Source organism: Equus asinus, chromosome 6 (genome assembly GCF_041296235.1).
Source record: "Equus asinus isolate D_3611 breed Donkey chromosome 6, EquAss-T2T_v2, whole genome shotgun sequence".
NCBI lineage: Eukaryota > Metazoa > Chordata > Mammalia > Perissodactyla > Equidae > Equus > Equus asinus.
The window spans coordinates 76,410,039-76,430,459 of record NC_091795.1 but is presented as its reverse complement, the minus strand read 5'-3'; the positions used below and the strand labels follow the sequence as shown (position 1 = coordinate 76,430,459).

Here is a 20,421-nt window from a genome sequence, read left to right as displayed (position 1 = left end):
AACATGAGATTATAGACACAGACACACACCTGCCATCTGCCAACAGTTCAGAGGGCTGGCCTCTCCTTTCTTGGCTTAATCTCCCCAGATTTCACCTGATTCTCCAACTAGGCCAAATTGATCCTCAATCCAGTCAATCAGTCTCCTCTCAATTTGATTCAGGGTTGAGGGGATAGTCCCAGCCTCCCATGCTTTTCACTGACTGTTAGTGTTGGCACATTACAAAAAGGAGTGTTTCATCCAAATAGCTCCAAACAGGTGGACATAGAGATGGGCCTATGAGGATGGAAAACACCCCACCCTGGGGAGTGCTGTTGATGGTGAGGAATCAGTAAATGTGGATTTAAATAAGAATGATTGAAAACTCATGTCAGCAGACCCGGGTTCAAATCCCATTCCATCACTTAATCGATGCATGACTTTGGGCAAATTTCCCTGTTTCTAAAATGGAGATTATAATAATACCTTTTTATAGTGTGTGTGGAAAGCACTTCTTGTAAATCTCTTAGAACAACGCCTGGCACATCTTTAGTATTCAGTAAAGGGAAATTATAAATTAGGATCCTGAGACATCTTTTATTACTCAATATTGGATCTTCATAAATTGCTCAGGCTTCCCTGAGAACCAGGGATTGTTCATCTTGCCCGTGTGTTTATTTCCTAGGAGTCTTCTCAAAGAGCTACAGTCTAACCAGACCTCCTAGTTTCTCTAAAGAGAAGGGATTTTGAGAGTAGCTGACAACCATGCTCCTTCCCAGGGTTGGAGTTTTCTTGTTGTTGAGAGGGTTCCTGATTCCACTGTAAGGAGCAGCCCCCCAATCCAGCTGGCAGAGCAGAGCTGAGGGCTCTGAGCAGCCAAACTGACCAGCATGCAGAGTGTGCTCAGAAGCTCGTGCACGTTGTTCACTGGAGGCCCCCAAGGCCTTTATCCAGAGCCTTTTAACTCTTATTCTACACACAGTTCCAACTAACTTGATTCTCCAGTTTTCATGGCCATTGAACACTCTAGAAAAGGGTGAGGAAGTTCTGCTAGAGCAAAGCACACTATTCCCAAGAATGACAATGTCCATCTAGCAACAAGGAAGGAAAGGGAGGAACCACAAAAATAAGCACAAACTCAGCAGTCTTTGAGAAAAGTGGAAATCTCTCTGGGGAAGCAGAATAGCCTTATTCAGCCTCAGTAGACCTTGAGGGCAGTGACTCTTTATTGTAAATCCCAATAGTTTATGTCCTGAACACATCAATGAATTATTAATTTAAAAAATCTAAGTAAGAATATGCTGGCATTTTAATTATTTGGAAAATGCACTTCTGTGAAATACGTCCTTCCCCACAAGAACCAGGTGAGTGCGGCTGATGGCTCCCTGTGGACGGGCTCCCCTCACTTCACTTAGGGCCCCTGCAACACTCCTACTGCAAAGAGAAAGATGAGAAGAAGCACTATAGCAACCCCTCTTTCTTTACTCCTTTTTATCTAAATATGGAGGAGAAGAGCAAGGTGATGATGGAACGTCTAGAATAGAGCTGCTCTGAGATCCAATATGAAAGCTGGGAATGCAGGAGGGGTCTGCACACAGGGCAGCGTGTGCAGGCAGTTCAGGCAAGGGAGGGTTTCTTTCCTGATGCCAAGTCTGACGGTGCTTTTAGGTTGTCAAAGGCTCTGCCTTTGGCTTCCATGGCTCTCTGGCAGCATTCTTGGAAATGCTAATTGGTTGTGCCTCATGCTTCAGGAAATGTTGGCATGGCATGGTGTTTCCTGTATTCATGTCAGAAGGGCTGACTCAGCCCCCAATTCCAGAACCTGGTTACTCCAGAAATATGCTTGGGGATGTGCCTTAGAGCTGTCCCGCTTTTGCCTCTCAGCACAGCTCTATAATTCTGGAGTGTCTCCTGAGGCCCTGAGCTGAGACTCCTGCCTGCTTGGAGCAGATCAGTCGGATGAACACACCCCTTCCCCACGCTCAATACCTCAGTTCTGGGAGGCAACAACCTGGACTCTACACTGTGCTCTGCTGTTGGCTCCCCAAGAGGTCCTGAGCACGTCCTTTCCCCATGGGTGATGGGTCATCAGATCTGTACACTTCCTCCAGAACAGGCCCACAGTGAGGAATGAAGAGTGTTCAGCTTTCTGGCAAGAAGTGCCTATGGAAGTAGTGGTGAGGCATCAGGCACACTGGCTGGACACATCTCAGGACCCAGCACTGGTCTTGGACATTCTTGGTGGGAGCCCCACAATGACCCCAGCCTGAGAAGCATCCAACCAAGCCCCATAGAACTTGCCTGATCTAGAAGTAGAGCTCCGGAGTGCTGAGAGAACCAATGGGAATACCTCTCCTAGGGGCTTCCTAAGGGAGCAGCACTGAAGAGAGAAAATGAGTGTAAACATGTCTTTTGATAAAGTAAGATCTAGGTTTTATGGAGAAATTTCCTTAAAATTAAATTTCACTGCTGCTTCCAGGAGAGATCCTATTTGCTTGTAACAAGTTATTTAGTCTACATTAACCAAGCAACAGAAAGTGCTTAAAGCAGAGGCAAGCGGGATGGGGTTGGGTATCTGCTATTCCTGTTGACACTGGCATAGTTATCAGAGCTAGATTTCATTGGAGATTAATAATCTAGGTCCTTTATCTTCTGTGAAAGCTCTTCAGAATATTTTTGTGTGAGTGTTGGTCATCTCTCTAGGATGGTGGATGCTGTGGAGGAAAGGGGGACAACCCAAACTGCTGCATGAACCAGAAGAAAGACCAGACGGTAAGTGGGTCCTTCTCTCCTTGGAAGCCTGGGGGTCAATCTCAGATCAAAGGAGCCTGTGGGCTCTCTCCACACTCTTGGTGGTGGTGGCTGGAAGAGGAAATGGTTATGCCCAGATTATGAGGGCAGTACATGTGCATGATAGCCTTGGGTCCTATCGTAAGACTTCCTTGTTCCTGCCTTCCAGGGGCTGCCTATTGCTCCAACACCCTGCTGGAGGTTGCAAATGAGCTCTCTTGGACAAAGGGCTGGGCAAGTCCTACAGGGCACTTTAAAGGAGGGGATACTGTACCATCTATCTGTTCCCTTTTCCAACAGGTCACTCTCTCTCCATCTTTATTCAACCCAGAGGAGTTCATGCCCCTGGACCCCACCCAGGAGCCCATCTTCCCCCCAGAGTTGCTGGTAGGTGATGCCCCAGGGAGAGGCCCAAACAAGTCTCTGTGCCATGAGCCTTTTTATTTCAGACCCCTAGGACCTCTGTGTCCTGCTTGTCCTTTAGTTTTCAGCCTGCATTTCCCTTCCTTTCTCTGACACCCAGAGGTCAAGCCTCTCTGCCACACACTCCCACAGGGACCTCCACATCCCTCCTTTTCCCACGTGTCACTCTGAGGACAGGGAGTCCAGGTGTCTGGCACATCAAGTACAGTAATAGATGTTCTAGAAGTATCTGCTGACTTCCTGGCTAAATCTAATGTATAAGCCCCCAAACAACCCAGTCTGCTCTCTGTGAGCAGTCCATCTATTTAAAAAGTGAACAAACAGAAAAAGAATGCTGTATCCAAAGGACACGATCCATGGCTTGCAGCTCTGTTTTCAGGACACCTCTCACACCCACTTTCTCACCTCGATGATTCTGCTCCTTCACCTCAACATTCATGGCAAGGAAATAATCCAGCCATCAAGGTCACTCTCTTGCCCCCCACTTTTCCTGGGGGTGATGAGGTAAGGCAAAAGAGAGGAGATGTCCAAGTGTGACTGTGTTTGTGTTGCCTATGACTGTGGCCACCTGCTCTGTTCAGACAGGAGGCCCACAATATGAGAACAGGCCAAGGAGACTTGAGATGTAGAGCTGTTGGTCCCAGTGCTTGCAGAGACAGGAGGAGATGTGCCCAGGTCCCTGCTAATCTCCATCCATTTCTAAACCTCGCTTGGCCCATTTCCACTGTGCTGGGTCCCAAGTGCACCGAGGACCCAAGGAGAGGATTGTGGCACAGCGGAGGTCTGCCTTAAAGGACCTCTGGTTTGGCGGGACTAGACATGCTTTTAAGCAGCCAGTTCAGCTTGTAGGAGACTCTTGGCTCTGGTTCTGGAAGGAGCCCCTGAGCCCTGGGCTCTGTTGGATCTGCAGAGCTGGCCATGCCCCATGAGCACAGGTGCGGTAGAGTCTTTAGCTGCAGGAATGTGACACACAGGTTGGCAGGGTGGGCTGTGAGATGGGCTCAGGTGAGGTGATCATGATGGCCCGAGTAGCCACAGCCCAAAGTAGCAAGAGGGAAGGTGGAGAAGGACTGGCTGGAAGAATCTGAGATCCTTTGACCTATGGCGTGTTCCAGGTCACACACTGTCCTGGACCCAGTTAGATTCCAACAGAAAGAAATTCACGAAAACTTTATAAGCTCCAAGTTAGAAATAATTTCTTAAGCCCACTCCATCTGCTCCACCCGCTCCTCCCTTGTACACACACCCCACCAGTGTAACCCCACAGCCAGCACAGGTTCTTGGGGGCAGCCGGGCAGAGAGAGAACCTTACCCAGATAGGCCACTTTCTGCCTCCATCTGCGTTCTTTGTCCTGGGAGCTGATATTCAAACTGGCCAGACTCCTGGAACCCTCAGGAATTCCCAGCAGCACATGGGAGGGTGGGGGATACACAGACATTTCTTTTTAACCTTTCCCACCTATGGCCCTGTGGGCGGGGCTGGGGGAGGTGTTGTGCTAAATAGGTCTGGGGAACAGAGACACGTCTGTCTGTCCACAGAACTTTCTAACTTCAGTGGCCGGAAAGGACAGAACCCCAGCCTGGGCATGTGGTCCCACAAAGCCGTGCACCTTGAGGAACCCAGACGCACGTGGGGACCGGGTGGCAGATTTGAAGTTTTCCCTCAGTCACTTTTCCCTCTTGTCCGAATGTCGGACTTTCATGTTACCATTACTATCACACCCCACTCTAACAGTAGGTCCAGTAGTGCAATGTGCCCGTTTTTAGCTGTGTAATTTGGGCAAGAAACTCAACCTCCCTGTGCTTCAGTTTCCTCATCTCTAAGCAGAAGAAATCACTGTCTCGTAGGGCTGCTGTGAGGATTAAATGAGTCAAAATGTGTAAAGTGCTTAGAAGGGTTCCGGACCTATTTTAATACTCTGTGTTTTCTAATACTGTTACTAAACACCTGCAAACACAACACACACACACACACGAGAATATTCAACTTCATCTCATCTGAATTCGAACAGTTTTTTTGAGGGAGGGAAAGACACAGCTTTGGGGCTGACAGTGTAGAACCGCGCTTACCCCATCTCATCCACGGCCTCCTCATCCCGAGATGCCCACAGGGCAGTCACACTGTGAGTATGGCATCCATCCAGTGCAGTGGTGGAAAGAATGCCGGGGGCTGCCCTGGGGATAAAGGACCGGCCTGCAACCTCAGGCTTCCATTTCTTTCCAGGCATCGAGATGAAGTTTAAGAACAAGCTGTTTCCTCTGATCGTGTGCCCAGCCTGGATCCCCGAGCTGAACTCAGTGGAGCACGGAGAAGAGGGTAAGGAGGTTCGCCTGAGCCCACAGAGGAGCTGGGACACTGGGAATCAATCACCTGGAGGGGATGGCGGGTCCCCAGAAAGCCTCCCCTTTGGCTTTCACTGCCACCTGCTTCTCTGGGAGCCACCCTGCGCAGGGGAAGCAGCTCAACCCTTCACGGCCTGCCTCTGCTGAGCATCCATGGTAGGGTGCCAGCGGCAAGGGCTGTGGGGTTTTTGGTAGTTGTTCTCTAACCTGGCTACATGTAACAATCGCTCATGGGGGTAAGGGTAGGTGGGGGGAGTTGTTATGTGCTTTTTAAAAAACGCCAGGACTTAGCTCTTAGAGATCTGATTTTACTGAGTTGAGAACTACTACTTTAGGGAAAAGAGCACTCTGGTTGTAGGATCAAGAGTCCTAGGGTTGAGTCCTGGCTCTTTTATTAGCTGTGTGGCATTGAACAAATCACTTAACCTCTCTGGGACTTAATGTTTTTACCCATATAAGGATGTGAGTCCTGGTTCAGCCTCACTCCAATAGCTTTAAAGGGTGATAGGAGCTGTGTGTGAAAGGGTTTGCTGAGCTGCGAAGGGAATCGCTGTTATTCTGAGCGTGTGTTCCCAGGTATCTCCTTTGGAGCCTCCTGCCCCCTGAGCTGTGTGGAAAAGACCTTGCTGGATGCAGTTGCCCAGCTTCCTACCCACAAAACAGAGGTGTTCAGAGGCATCCTGGAGCAGCTGCGCTGGTTTTCTGGGAAGCAGCTCAAGTCTGTGGCGGTGAGTCCCTGTTCAGGGGCCGATAACTCCCAGGGGGTCGGCCTTTCTCACAAGTCCCAAGGGCTAGACTGGCCTCTGCTGCAGACCCAGCGGGCCTCAATCCTTCATGCTTAGAACTGCCTGGGGTGCTTGTTAAAATGCATATTCCTGGGCCCGACCCTCAGAGGTTCTTACTCTAGGGCCAGGATGGTGCCCTGTGGGTGCTTCTGGTGAAGGCGGTCTGCGAGCCACTCTGAGAAACACCTGCTGTGGCTCAGTCTTTACCCCTGAGGTTGGAGAGATGGAGCCTCCTGCCCCTCTCTTCCTGTACTTGGCTGAGGCTCTAGGCAGGTGGATGAGAGATGAGTTAGGCAGAAGCGAAATAGGGAGGGGACTTCCTTCCAGTGTTGGGGGAGAGCCAGAGGTGGACCCCCTGAGAGGAGGGAGGGGTCCACCTGGTGACTGTTCACAATCAGCCTGCAGACTAACCCCCACATTCCCAGTCTGCAGATGGTGCTCACACACCCGGTGCCATTTGAGGCTCACGACAGTTGATGGCATTGGGAGGAAAGCCACCCCTTCCGTTTTATTTTTCACCGTCTTTGAAATTAAAATCAAAAACCAAATGAAGCAAAACAGCCTACTGCCCTTCCCTGCACCCCTCCCCAAGCACCTGCCACTTCCAGCTGTAGATGAGGAGACAGACTCAGAAAGCTCCCCTGCGCTCCCCAGCTCGGCTGGAACCCACTTCCGGGAAGGGTTCGTTTTCACTGTGCAACTGGTCTTCTTCCTCTTTTCTGATAGCGAGAACCCTGTGCTGATTCTCCTCCATTCTTTGCCAAGTTGCCAGGAAGCTCAGGTCCAATTGGAGCAAATTGTTCATCCTCAAGTCTTCCTCCTCTTTTTCCTTGATCCTTATCTTCTATTTCTATTTTACTAACTCTCTATGGCCTCGGCGATAAACCACCTCAACCTGCTCAGAAAAAGGGTGAATGAGTTCAAACAAACAAACCAACAAATTTTAAAAGGGTTTGCCCTGCTTTACCGAGAGGGGAGTTTCAGAGCTGGGACCCATGCCCAAGCATTCAGCTCTCGAGTTTTGCATGTTGTTCTGAATTCCCGAGTTCTCACGGTGCCGGTCTTGTGTCTACAGGGGCTGGAGGTCCACAGGTGTCACCCTCCTGCCCTGTGTTTGGGAGCCAGCTGGGTGAGCCAGGCTTTCCTGGCTGAGCTCTCACACCTTCTCTCTGCTTGTCCTAGTCCGTTGGAGGGAACATCATAACTGCCAGCCCCATCTCCGACCTCAACCCTGTGTTCATGGCCAGCGGGGCCAAGCTGACCATAGTGTCTAGAGGTGAGCTGCCTCATGCAGAGGTCAGGAAAGAGGGTCGCGGGGGAGAAAAGTCTCTCAAGATAGGTCACTTTCTAGAGAAACAGAGCCCTAAGTTCAACGACCCAGCTGTCCTGAGGGTCCCTGGAGGCTGCAAGGGAGATGGACGCAGGTTGGGGGCCAGGAGAGCTGGGCCATTGTTTATTAAGAATTCCCAACAGGCTCTGTCACCAGATGCCTTAGTCAGTGTTGTGCTGGACCCAGAATGCACCAGCTCACCACAGCTGATGGCTGGCTTTTCAGGGAGTCTGTGTGTGTTTGTTAAAGGTGGCCATTATTAAAAATTAAATTATACAAACTTACAACAAGATAAATTACCTTTAAAACAAAGATAATAAATACTCCTGATTATTCTACTTCACTTTGCTATGTCTATGCTCTTGAGGTTACTTCCCTCTATTGTATCTGTAGAGTGGAAATGCGAGGCAATGGCAAGCTTCGGTGCCCCTTTCCTTGTCGGAGGGTCCCCAAGACCTCCCCCAGGTTTGATGGTTTGTCAGGAGGACTCGCAGGATTCAGCAGAGAGTTGTACTCATGGCTACATCTTTTTAGAGCAGGAGGATACACAGCAAACTCAGCAAAGGGAAAAGGTGAGGGGGCAAGGGGAAATCAGGCACCAGCTTCTCCAGAGGGGTCAGACAGGACACGCTTATTTCCCCCAGCAACAAGCTGAGTTGTGACAACATATGTGAGATGCTGTCTACTGGGGAAGCCTGTTAGAGTCCAGTACCCAGGGCTTTATTGAGAGCTGGTCACACAGCTCTGCCCGGCACATAGCAAAAATCCAGACTCCCAGAAGGAAAGCAGGGGTTCAGTGTAAACCATCTTGTTCGTACAAGCAGCAGAGGCCAAGTGAGTCATTCTTATTGGGCAATGGTGGGAACTCTCGTGAGATCCAAGTTCCCGGAGGACAGCAAACGCCAACCTGGTAAGCAGGCCTTCAGAGGACAGCAGGCCTGCTGTGTCAACTCTTTGCTACCCTCTTTCTAAATTCACAGTCAGAGATGTCATTCAGGTAGCTGGAAATTACTATGGTGGGAGTATTTATACCACAAAAACTAGCAAATACTAAGAATTAGAGCTTCTTTTCCCCGAAAGAATTGGTTGTTAAACATTCACCAGACACCATTGCTCAAGGATGTCAGTTGGAGGACCTTGGCCCCGAGTGTGCCAGCCATCCCCTCTGACTGCGGGCATCAGAGAGCAGGATGGAGAATCCACTGGCGGGCTGCCCTGTGCCCTCTCACACTGATCCCTCTTCCTCTTGCCTCTGTACAGGCACCAGGAGAACCATTCGCATGGACCACACCTTCTTCCCTGGCTACAGAAAGACCCTGCTGGGTCCGGAGGAGATTCTGCTTGCTATCGAGATCCCCTACAGCAGGGAGGTGAGGTGCTGTGCCGAGTCACTCCTCCTGCCAGGCTCCAGACAAGGAGACCAGAGTCTGCTCGGGACCACCCTCAGCAGCTCTCAACTTTAAGTTGGTGTTCTTGTCTCTGAACTTTGCCTTTAACCAACCATGTGTCTCCCTGGACAGTGGGAAGGGTCAGGGTAGGGGTGCACAGGGTGTGGACTATGAAACCAGACAGCTCGATGTGTGATCCTCAGTGGGTCATTTCACTCTTCTGAGCCCTGATTTCCTCATCTGTAAAATGGGTACAATGTTACCTACTGGGCAGGTGGTTGTGAGGACTGTAAAGAAATAATTCGTAAGGTTCCTGGCAGATGTCTGGGAGACAGTGGAGGTCACCAGCTGGTTTTACTACAAATTCCACGAGCACATTGGTTGTCAAATATCCCTACCCCAGGCCAGAGGAGACTGGGTTTCACACCGTGAAGCGTGGGGTTTGTGTGCTGAGTGGAGAAACTGCCTGTCAGTCAAATCCGCACGTGCTGACTTTGAGCTCGATGAGTTGTTCAGTCACTGACCTTGTTTTGGGTTGTCTTGGGCGGATTTGTGCTCCACGAGCGGGTTTTCTGGCCTGTTTGGGCAGGTCTGGGCTCCTCTGGCTACTCGCTCTTCTTCCTTGGGGCCTGTGGTGGCTCTCCTGCTCAGGTTGTCTGTCTCCCTGCAGATCTTGATCGCACAGCTCGAGGCACATTCCATCATGGGCCCTTTAGAAAGGTGACGTTTGAGAGGCCGGGAACCAGCTGTAAAGGGGGCTGTTAAGGCTTCACCACAGCCAGTGCTTCAGCGCGGGTACAAGGCATATTTAATGAGAATGCTAATTAAATTAGAGCAGTGATGTCCCAGAGGTGGTTTCTTAATGATTTCCTAGCTTGTCCTTACAGACCATTTTGAGCAGTGGTGGCCAGAGTTTTGTATTTCACAGATCTGAAAAAATGTTAAAGGCACTGTGTGGGGGAAGGAGGAGGAAACAGGAACAGCCCTCCCCAGTTTTGATTTTGCCAGGCAGGGACATTAACAACACAAAAATCATTTCATAAAGGAAGATTTTAATGCCCAGAATTAGGAAGGCTTTCTCAAGAAGGAACAGTTGACGACTGACACCAACCTTTCACCGCACCCTAGTGGACATGTCACCCTGGCTTCCTACGGTCCTGGAAGTGAGCAGCTGGAACCTCTGTTCCAGAACCAAGTTCAAACTCTGGGCTCATGGCCCCAGGGCCTTGTTTGACACCCTGGAATCTGGACCAGCTTTCTCATCAGGAGGGGCCTCCATGGCTTCTTCAGAGAAAACCCTGTGGCCATTTTGGGGCCTTGACAATGGGCCTCATTGTGCTTTCTCCACTTAACCTTTCCTTAAACCTCCAGCCTTCGATGTTAATCAGAATTTGTGGTGCCAGGGTGAGTTCAAACCTCAAGAGGAACTTGACACGGAAAGGGCTTCACATCAGATGGTCCTTACCTGGAAAGCCACTCATGCTCTCCACCTGTCCCCAAGGACAGAGCCTGGCTTGGACCCAGGGGGAAAATCATGTTCAGATCACAGAGGCAGCTGTTGTTTCATAGTGCAATTCCTTCTTTCAGGAAGATTTCTAACTGCAGCCAATAGACTGGTGGGAGAGACAAGTTAGAGAGAGCATCTGCAGAGGCCACAAGCTGATGGTGTGTTTCAAACACCCTTTGGCATCCTGTTGTATCTGCTTGAGAGGCAGTCAGGCCAACAGAGGTTTCAGCTCAGCCTCTGAGAGGCCAGGTGGGCTCTGATGCTGGCCCCAGGATGGGGAGACAAGGGGGCTGAGGCATCTCTGAGGAGACCTTGTGAAAGTGCCTTGCCTCCTCCCAGCTGTTTGTCTGGTTGAGAGCACCCAGTTCTCCTTTGTCCTGCCTGCAGCTTTCCTGACTAACAGGGAGAAATCCTGACCCTTTCCCAGCTCCTGGGAATGTGATCTGGAACTTCTCCCAAGAATGTGATTGTCAGTCATGTCTCGATCTTTGATTCCTACCACCAGCTCCTTGCTGGTTTGCAATGGTATTATCACCTCACCTCACCGCGTATCCCTGGGTTTTAGGCTCAAAATCTGCATTCCTTGCAAACCAAGGTGGGACACAGGTTATGTTCTGTTATTTTTTAGGGTGAGTTTTTCTCAGCATTCAAGCAGTCCTCTGGGAGAGAAGATTACATACCCAAGGTGACCAGTGGCATGAGGGTCCTGTTCCAGCCAGGAACTGCCCAGATAAAGGAGCTGGCCCTTTGCTATGGTGGAATGGCCGACAGAACCATCTCAGCCCTCAAGACCACTCGGAAGCAGCTGTCAAAGTAAGAGCCAACAGTAAAATGATACTGCTGCTACAACTGCGTCTTATTGCTGCTGTTACTACTAATGTTACCCCTGCTGCTGCTGCTACCACTACTATGACTGCTAGTAGTAGTACTATTGCTGCTACTACTATTACTACTTCTATTGCCATGGCTAATTTTGCTGCTGATTACTGCTGCTACTAGTGGTATTACCTCTGTTTGCACCACTAATAGTATTACTACTGCTACACTACTATTGCCATTGCTATGCTGCACTACTCTTAATACTATTACTACGTATATTGCATCTACAATTATTATTACTATTGCTGCTATTGGTGTTGTTTCTTCTATTATAATTACTACCAGTAATAAAACTAGTATTATTACTACTACTATTATTGCTACTGTTCCTACTACCATCACTACTGGTATTATCACTGCTGCTATTCCTACTGTTATCACTACTATAACTAGTATTACTACTGTGGCTACTGCTACTATTACTATTGCTACTACTATCACTGTCTCTTCTATTACTAATACTATTATTATTGCTACTACTAGTACTGCTGCTACTCTGGATATGACTAGTAACAGTGTTACTGCTCCTACTCTTAATGCTATTACTACTGCCATTACTACTACTGTTATTGATACTACCACTATTACTATTGCAACTAGCACTGTGGCTGCTGCTGTTTCCACCACTACTAATAGTATTACTAGTGATGTTGCTGTTACTACCACTGCTTTTTCTACTGCTACTATTACCTCTGTTTCTACTAAACAATATTACTATTGCTTCCACTACTACTACTATTACTGCATATGCCACTGCTACTGTTACTTCTATTAGTATTGCTAATGCTACTACTACTATTGCTATTGCTGCTACTACTATTACTATTGCTACACTATTACTATGACTACCACTATTCCTATGGCTGTTACATAGTAGCAATTGTACCAAGCACTTCACTGGCACTACCCTATGTAATCTTTAATATAACCACATGTATAGATAAAGCTTAGCTTTGGAGTTTGGCCCCTTGGTTCCAATTCCTGGCTCCAACATTCACCAGATTGTTAGTATAAGTCAAGTTCTTTAAACTTCCTATGCCTCACTATTCTCACCGGTAAAATGAATATACAAACTTTGACTACAACAATTTTTAATTTCAATTGAAAGTAATGTTTCATATAAATGAACTAAATTTATACAACATTTATTACTTTTTCAGTAATGTCTCAATGCCGAATGCATTGAAAAGTCTTAGCAGATTTAACGATTATTTTTGTGGTCTTTTTTATTGTATCTATTTTTAAAGACGAGGAAACTGAGGCACAAGGAGGTCAAGTATCTTGCCTAAAGTCATGTAACTATAAGTGTCTGAGCCAGATTTTGAACCGAGGTTCATATGGCTCTGAGGCCCTATGCGTACCACTCCACCCAAGTGATTCTGAGGGCTGGATAGGAGCGCCGTCTCATGACCTGTTCTCTGGTAGGTTCTGGAATGAGGAGCTGCTGCAGGACGTGTGTGCAGGCCTGGCAGAGGAGCTGCAACTGGCCCCTGATGCCCCTGGTGGCATGATAGAGTTCCGGCGCACCCTCACCCTCAGCTTCTTCTTCAAGTTCTACCTGACGGTGCTTCAGAAGCTGGGCAAAGTGGACTCGGAAGATGTGAGTGGGGGGCCTGGGCAAGGCACAGACTCTCTGCAGCACTTTCGTTTGGGGATTTGGGAAGCTGGTCTGGGCAAGAGAGTGCTGTGGACCAGGTGGTAAACTTGCTCCTCTCCTCTGGACATCTAAGGGCAGAGGAGCGGCGACCAGGCACAAAGTCCAGGAAGCCACACAGAGATGGGAGCCAACTGTGTGGCTGAGAATCAGAGCACTGGACTCAGAGTCAGGGACATGGATTCTTGTCCTGGCTCTGTCATTACTTCATGTGAAAACTTAAACAGGCCACAGCTCTCTTTAACTCTCACTGTAAAATCTGCAAAAGGACCAGCCACCTGGTAGACCAGATGATCCTTCCAGTAGTATAGCTGATACAACTGCGGCTTTGTAGTTAGGATTGGAATGTAGAGTGTGGAGTGAGAATGCTACAGCCAGGGGGAATGTGGTCACTGCAAGGATGTGTGTTCATGAGAGGGTGCTAGCTGAGATAGAACCCAGCTCCTGAGATTGGTTCATTTATTTTGCACCTTTTATATGGTAGGATTACACTAGGCACTAGGGGGCTGGCTAAAGTAGGTGAGAACACAGTGGATAAAGGCCAGCCAAGTGTGACCACTGAGGAGATGGAACTGGGGAGAGCACAAAGGAAAGAAGGCTTCACAGATATGAAGGATAGCAGAGTGAAATCCCTCTTTTAAAAACGTTGTTAGTACCTATATTTTCTGATTATAAAAGAAATAAACTTGTGGAAAACAAAAAATACAGAAATGTATAAAAAATTAAAATATTGTGAACATGTCCCATATCATTAAATATTTCCCACAGAATTGAGGAGGAGAAGGAAGACATTTCCAGGAAGGCTGGGGGAGAAAGTTATTCCCAACAGAGAGAGAAGCATGCATAAATGCGGGAAGAAGGGAATTGTTTGGTGTTGGGGAGAAGAACAAACCATTGATTATGCAGGGTGCAGGGGTGGTGGGAGAGAAGAGGCTGTTACGAAATACTGAGCTCTCAGAGCCCACTCTCGGATGTTGAGAGAAATCCAGCCGGTACTATGAGTGTAAAATGAGAAGATGAGGAGAACAATTGTTACAATTACTACCTGGGGACAGCCAAGGATGGGATCAATGATAGAAATAGTCATGATCACTTCTGTTTTCTTGCCTCCACAGAAGTGTGGTAAACTGGATCCCACCTTTGCCAGCGCCACCTTACTCTTTCAGAAAGACCCTCCCACCAACGTCCAACTCTTCCAAGTGAGTACAGTGGGTGTTCAGCTAATATCAGGGGCCCTTGCAGGCCACATCAGATGATGCTGACCATTGGCGAATGACCTACTTGTTGTATGTAGGTGCTTAAAGCTCCTTGCTGTTGTGCGTAATTATCCAGTGAAGAAAATGGGAATCGTATTAATGTCAATGAAGCTATTTCCCCTCTCGCTCACCTACATTTCTCTCTTGGGATTACTCTCATCTTCACCAGCTCCTTAAAGAATTTTTTTTCCATTTTGCCTTTTCTGGTGCCTCTGTGGGGCTAATCTGCAAAGCCAGGAGTTCTCTGGAGCACGTATGCAAAACAAAAAAAGCCTTTCTATCAACAGCAACTTTTTGAGAAACACTAGATAAAAGATCAGCTTTTCCTGTAAACATTTTGGGTTTTGTTGGCCATACAGTGTCTGTTGCAACTCCTCAACTCTGTCATGGTAGCACAAAAGCAACCAGAGGCAATACATAAATGAATGTGTGGCTATGTATCAATAAAACTTTATTTATATAAACAGGCAGTGGGCCAGATTTGGCCCATGGGCCACAATTTGTGGACCCCTGCACTAGAGTGTAATGGTCCAAATGGTGAACTCTGGGCCTGACTGCCAGGACTTGAATCCAAACTCTGTCATTTCATAATCGTATAATCTTAGACAAGTGACTTCCTCTCTGTGTCTCTCGGGTGAGTTAATTACGCCCACCTGCAAATGTAGATGATGATGGGCCCTGTTTCATAGGATGGCTTTAAATGTGGTAGTAAAACTAAATAGCTTAGACAGTTCCTGGCATATAGCAAACATTCAATAAATATTAGCCATTTTTATTATTGCTTTGAAGAACACGTAAAACAGAATTTTATTATGAAATGAGTAAATTTTAGACTATTTTGGAAAATACAGAAAAGAATAAAGAAATAAAAATCACCCAAAATCCCACCTCCAAGAGAAAATCATTATTATATTCTTTTTACTTCTTTCCATTTTTTCCTATGCATATATGGACATTTATGGACATGTACATGCTATATTTATAATATATATTTATTCTACAGAATTTGAATCATTATATGTACACTCAAAGTTTTACGTCCTGTTTTTACACTTAATGTGATCATTCTTTCCTTCTAATTAAAATTCTTCAAAAGTATTTTCACAGTTGCATGCTATTTCACTGTATGAGCATACCATAATTTTTTTCCTAACTGATGGATGGATGCTGAACTTCTCTTCTTTTTGTTGTTCCTCTATATAGTGAGACTATGACCACCTTCTCAATGGCATCTCATCTGCCTTTCTGTTTCCTTCGCCCCGTGCCCCTCCTGCCTCATCCAGTCCCACTCCTCAGGTCTGCTTTGGCCTGAAGCTCTCCATGGTTTCCCTGAGCCTGTCGAGGAACTGTGTCCTCTGCAGCTCAGCCTGACTGGTGACCGTGTTGTTCCAGGAGGTGCCCAAGGGTCAGTCTGAGGACGACATTGTGGGCCGGCCCCTGCCCCACCTGGGCGCAGCCATGCAGGCCTGTGGGGAGGCCGTGTACTGTGACGACATCCCTCACTATCAGAATGAGCTGTCCCTCCGACTGGTCACCAGCACCCGGGCCCACGCCAAGATCAAGTGAGTAAAGTAAATACATCCAGGAGGAGGGTGCTGGGAGCACCCTGCCGTGCACTGGAGGTGCCGACATAACGAGGCCCCTCCAGGGTCTCTGGGTCTAGAGAGGAACAGGGGGATCTTAAAGCCAGTCTGGAGAGGAGCAGGAGAGGTTCGGGGCTCAGGGATGCCTGGGATGGGGGAGGGGATGACATCAGGGAGGTAGGCAAGGGCCGGCTGGGAATGTGCTGAACAGGGAGATTACACTTGGCCCTGGGTAAACGATGGGAGCTGCTGAAGACCTTCAACAGGACCAGGTTAGATCTGCACTTTGGATACTGGGCTAAACTTCAAGGCAAATTTTCAGGAGAACTTGAGTCAGCGCTAAAAGCAAGAACATGGCCTTAGAGTCTGAAAAACCTCGGATTCAATCCCTGTCCCAGGGCTTAGCAGCTGTGACCTTGATCTGTGCGCTTCAGCTCTCAGTTTCCCCATATATAATAGGATGTTTTTGTAAGGATCAGACAGAGTTTCCACAAAGGACCTAGCAGAGGACAGTCGCTTGTACCTATTTGTTGCACTTTGAGAGCCTAAATGGCAAGAATTGCCACCTCTATAATAGTGATGATACCTAACACTCACATGGCACTTATGTTTACTGCGGCCTGGTTTAAAGCATTTTACACATATTGGCTCATTTATTCCTCACAGCAACCCTATAGGGAGGTCCTATTATTATCTCCATGTTCCAGAGGAAGAAACTGAGGCATGAGCAGGGTCAGTTACTTGCCCCAGGCCACACAGTTCATAGGCAGAGCTGGAGTTTGAAGCCAGGCAGCATTAGCACCTGGCTGTGCTGCCCCCGGATGCTCAGGCCTGAGGCTGAGCTTGATTTCCTGGTGGGTGTTAGGCGCCTACCCCGCTGAGCTGAGCAGCTGGGGAACCTTCCCTTGGGCACTGCCACTGCGTAGATACGGATCGGATCTCCTTACCATTGGCCTTCCCTCTGCTGCTGCTCCTAGCCTGGAGACAGGCTCCAGGAATGGTGGCCTGGACCCAGATAAAACCTAACAGATAAATCAACTCTTCCAGGTGTGCCCCCATAAAAAGTGTTTGTTTCAGATGCTATGGTGTCCAGCCATGGGGTAAATTCGTTTGCCTTTGTCCTGGTCTTGAGCCCATGTGGACAGTACCATGACCTGCACTGTCTACACTCAGACTACTTTGCTCGGTCTGAGTGATGTCTGAAGGGATGCAGGAGGATGGAGTGGGGGTGAAGGTACTCTGTAGTGACTGCACTGATCAGGGCCTTCCTGACTGCATACTCTTGGAAGGGGGTGTGGTAGAGCAGAAGCCCACCTGACTTTGGCGGTCTTCATAGCTTAACCTTGGTCCTAATCCCAGCTGTGCTGCTCTCTGGCTGGGTGGCTTTGGAGAAGCTACTTAACTTCCCTGACCTTGTTTTTCCCCCAAATGTAGAATGGGGATAATGACAATGACTTTCAGGGGCTCTGGTGAGGGTTACCTCTTTGGAAGTTGGCTGGTAATTCAGAGGGGTTTCCATATTTCTCTAGGGACCTCTGCCTTATTTCCCCATGGGGGCATTGGCCAGACTGAGTAGTATGTAGTTTAGACTATTAGAATTGATACAGTCTCCAGGCAATCTCTCTTTGGGGTTTGGATTGCCTAATTCTGCCCGGAGTGCCTCGCCATGCTGGGATAGCTCCAGGAATGTGGGCAGAGAAACTCAGTAGCGTGACAATGTTCAGGGCCATTGGATTGGTGGTACAGCAAAGGCTCTAATGTGCTGATTCTGGATGGGGATTAGCTGTGATGTGTTTTTTTTTTCCTGGAGCTCTCCAAGTAAATGCTACTCACTATGATTTGGTTCCCTCGTACTTGGAGACCAGAAGAGGACTTTGTATAACATCCATGGGGGCGGGCCTGTCCTGTTCATCTCATACACCGGAGCACTCAGCACAGTGGCCTCACATGGTAAGCATTTGATCAACAGTTGCAGAACAGAATAGGATAGAATAGAATAGAATAGAATAGAATAGGACAGGATAGGATAGAAGGTGGAGACGGGAGGAATTAGAGTGGAGGAAAAACCATCGAAATGAAGACAGAGATGTCCAATCTGGGACAGGTCTTCCTCTTCGGTTTTCCTGCCTGGCCCTTCATGTGGCTCATTCTTGCAGGTCCATTGATACTTCAGAAGCTCAGAAGGTGCAAGGGTTTGTTTGCTTTCTCTCTGTTGATGATATTCCGGGGAGTAACAAAACTGGATATTTTAATGATGAAACAGTCTTTGCGAAGGATGAGGTACATCTTGGATTTTTTTTTTCTATGAAGTTAGCAGAGTGAGTATTTAAGTTTCAATTTATGCTCATTTCTTCAATTCCCTAATCTTGAAAAGAGGGTGCATTTGCACATGTTGTGGCCGTCATGCCATTGGCCAGTATTCAGGGAAATCACTAAGAGGATAGAACATGCCTGGAAGCACTTTTAATTTTAACTTAATGTTTACGTGTTTATTTAAGTGCTGGCTGCTATTTGTACATAGTAGGATGATTCCACACCAAAGTGTCATTAAAACAAGGTTATTGAATGTATTTGAACTAGTAATCAGATTCTTAAGGGTAAAATATGAAGTTGCCTTATTAAAATTAAAATAAAAATACATTAAACAAACTAGCCAGAATAGAAATCATGATACCACCACTGTGTGTATTGATAATTCACTTATATGAAAATTCATTTATTGATTTCAACTACATAGGGAGTTCTGACAAAAAAAAAGAAAAACTTTCCAAACTTTCAAGATAGCTGCTACTAGAATCCATATCCTTCTAGGATAGTTCTCAGACAGTCACTTTATAATTACAGTACAGATCAATTGTTGCAAATTGGAGGAGGGTAGGTGTGGCTGGAGGGCAAATTCACCTTATTGTTGACATAAAAGTGAAGCAGAGAATGAACATCTACAACCACAAGACACAAAGACTCCAAAAGGAGAGCCTTTAACGAAGAACAAACTGCTTTACAGACTTCCAGAGCCTCTAAGACCCTTGCTGGCGTTACGGTCAGTGAGAATCAGCCAGGTTCAACAACCGCTGTGCTAGTGAATTAAGTCAATAACTTAGCTGGGTCCTGGAGAGATAAATACCAGAGACAGGCATGCTAAGTACTGGTTCCTATTGTCAGAAACCTCGTATTCCAAAGTGAGGAATTGGACAATTTTTCTGTTGTTTATTTTTGGGGGGATGTTGGGAGAAAATTATCTCTGAAGGAGATCCATTAAGCTTTTATTGGGACTAAATTATTAAATGAAAAGAAAGCAATAATCACCATTCTAAAAATCTAACAAAAAAAATTGGTTTATGGGTCATTAAGTCTAAGAACCCCCAGTCAGGAACTATGGCTTCTGGGCATCTAGATGAGGTATAAGACATAATTACTGCCTTTGAGAAGCTTCTGGTACAAATCTGGGGAATGGAAGATAGAAGAAAGTGGGGATGGTGGAAAGACAAGGAAACTGGGAGTCAGGGTCTAAGATTTAGTCATGTTCTAGTCATGAGCCAATTGTGATCTTGCCTTCTGGCTCTCTGTCTCTTCTCATGAAGAACAAGGGTGTTGGAGTAGATCCGAGCGGACAAATGCACTTTGTGCTGCCACACCTCCCATTTGGCTGCTCATGACAGACATCACTAATCAATCACCACATTCTATCCTGGGCAGCTTCTCAACTGGCTGCCAGTACTAAATCATCAGAATTGGCCCATGAAATGAAGTGAGTTTGCCATCCTGATATGAGTGACTTGCAACTCCTATCTCAGTTCTACTGATTCTAAACACTTATGAAGAAGCACATAACTCCAAATAGGATAAGGAAATAAAGAGACCCAGGGAATTCCTAAAATGGGCCTTAGCAGGAAACTGGGGGAGCAGGGATTTCCTTGGCCTTTTTGGACAACCCAAAATAATTTGCTTCATGAGGAGCTTAGTTATGTTCTTCAGCACTCTGGCTCTGCTCCTAGGTGACTTGTGTTGGGCACATCATTGGTGCTGTGGTCACCGACACCCCAGAACATGCACAGAGAGCTGCTCAGGCAGTGAAAATCACCTATGAAGACCTTCCAGCCATTATCACAATCGAGGTAACAGAGAACAGGCTTCCTATGGAGAGGGGTGAGCTCCCTGGAGGCGCCTTTATTAGGATCCTCTAGAGGAGATTCGAGCAGAGGGGGGTTGACTAGATAGGTTTTTTAAAAATAATTCTACTGAGGTCATATTGCCTTACAGCATTGTGTAAATTTCAGGTGTGCATCACTATATTTCAGTTTCTGTACAGACTGCATCATGTTTGTCACCAACAGTCAAGTTTTTATGTCACCATACATAAGTGCCCCCCTACCCCTTTCACCCTCCCCCTACCCCCTTTTCCTCTGGTAACCACTAATCTGTTCTCCTTATCTATGTGTCTGTTTGTTTGTCTAATTGCCTTTCTCTGTCTGATTTATTTTGCTCACCATAATACCCTCAAGGT

General features: G+C 47.2%; 1 protein-coding gene across 1 annotated transcript in view; it reads left to right on the top strand.

The window, feature by feature from the left end:
• LOC106847214 (xanthine dehydrogenase/oxidase-like) overlaps window positions 1–20,421 on the top strand; it is a 71,917-nt gene that overhangs the window by 27,567 nt on the left and 23,929 nt on the right. Inside the window, exons 7-18 of the mRNA XM_044771838.2 lie at window positions 2,683–2,751; window positions 3,070–3,160; window positions 5,417–5,509; window positions 6,112–6,263; window positions 7,503–7,596; window positions 8,911–9,020; window positions 11,174–11,358; window positions 12,850–13,024; window positions 14,194–14,277; window positions 15,727–15,896; window positions 18,074–18,197; window positions 19,913–20,032. Coding sequence (XP_044627773.2) covers window positions 2,683–2,751; window positions 3,070–3,160; window positions 5,417–5,509; window positions 6,112–6,263; window positions 7,503–7,596; window positions 8,911–9,020; window positions 11,174–11,358; window positions 12,850–13,024; window positions 14,194–14,277; window positions 15,727–15,896; window positions 18,074–18,197; window positions 19,913–20,032 — 1,467 coding nt within the window. The remainder of the gene's footprint in view (window positions 1–2,682; window positions 2,752–3,069; window positions 3,161–5,416; window positions 5,510–6,111; window positions 6,264–7,502; window positions 7,597–8,910; window positions 9,021–11,173; window positions 11,359–12,849; window positions 13,025–14,193; window positions 14,278–15,726; window positions 15,897–18,073; window positions 18,198–19,912; window positions 20,033–20,421) is intronic.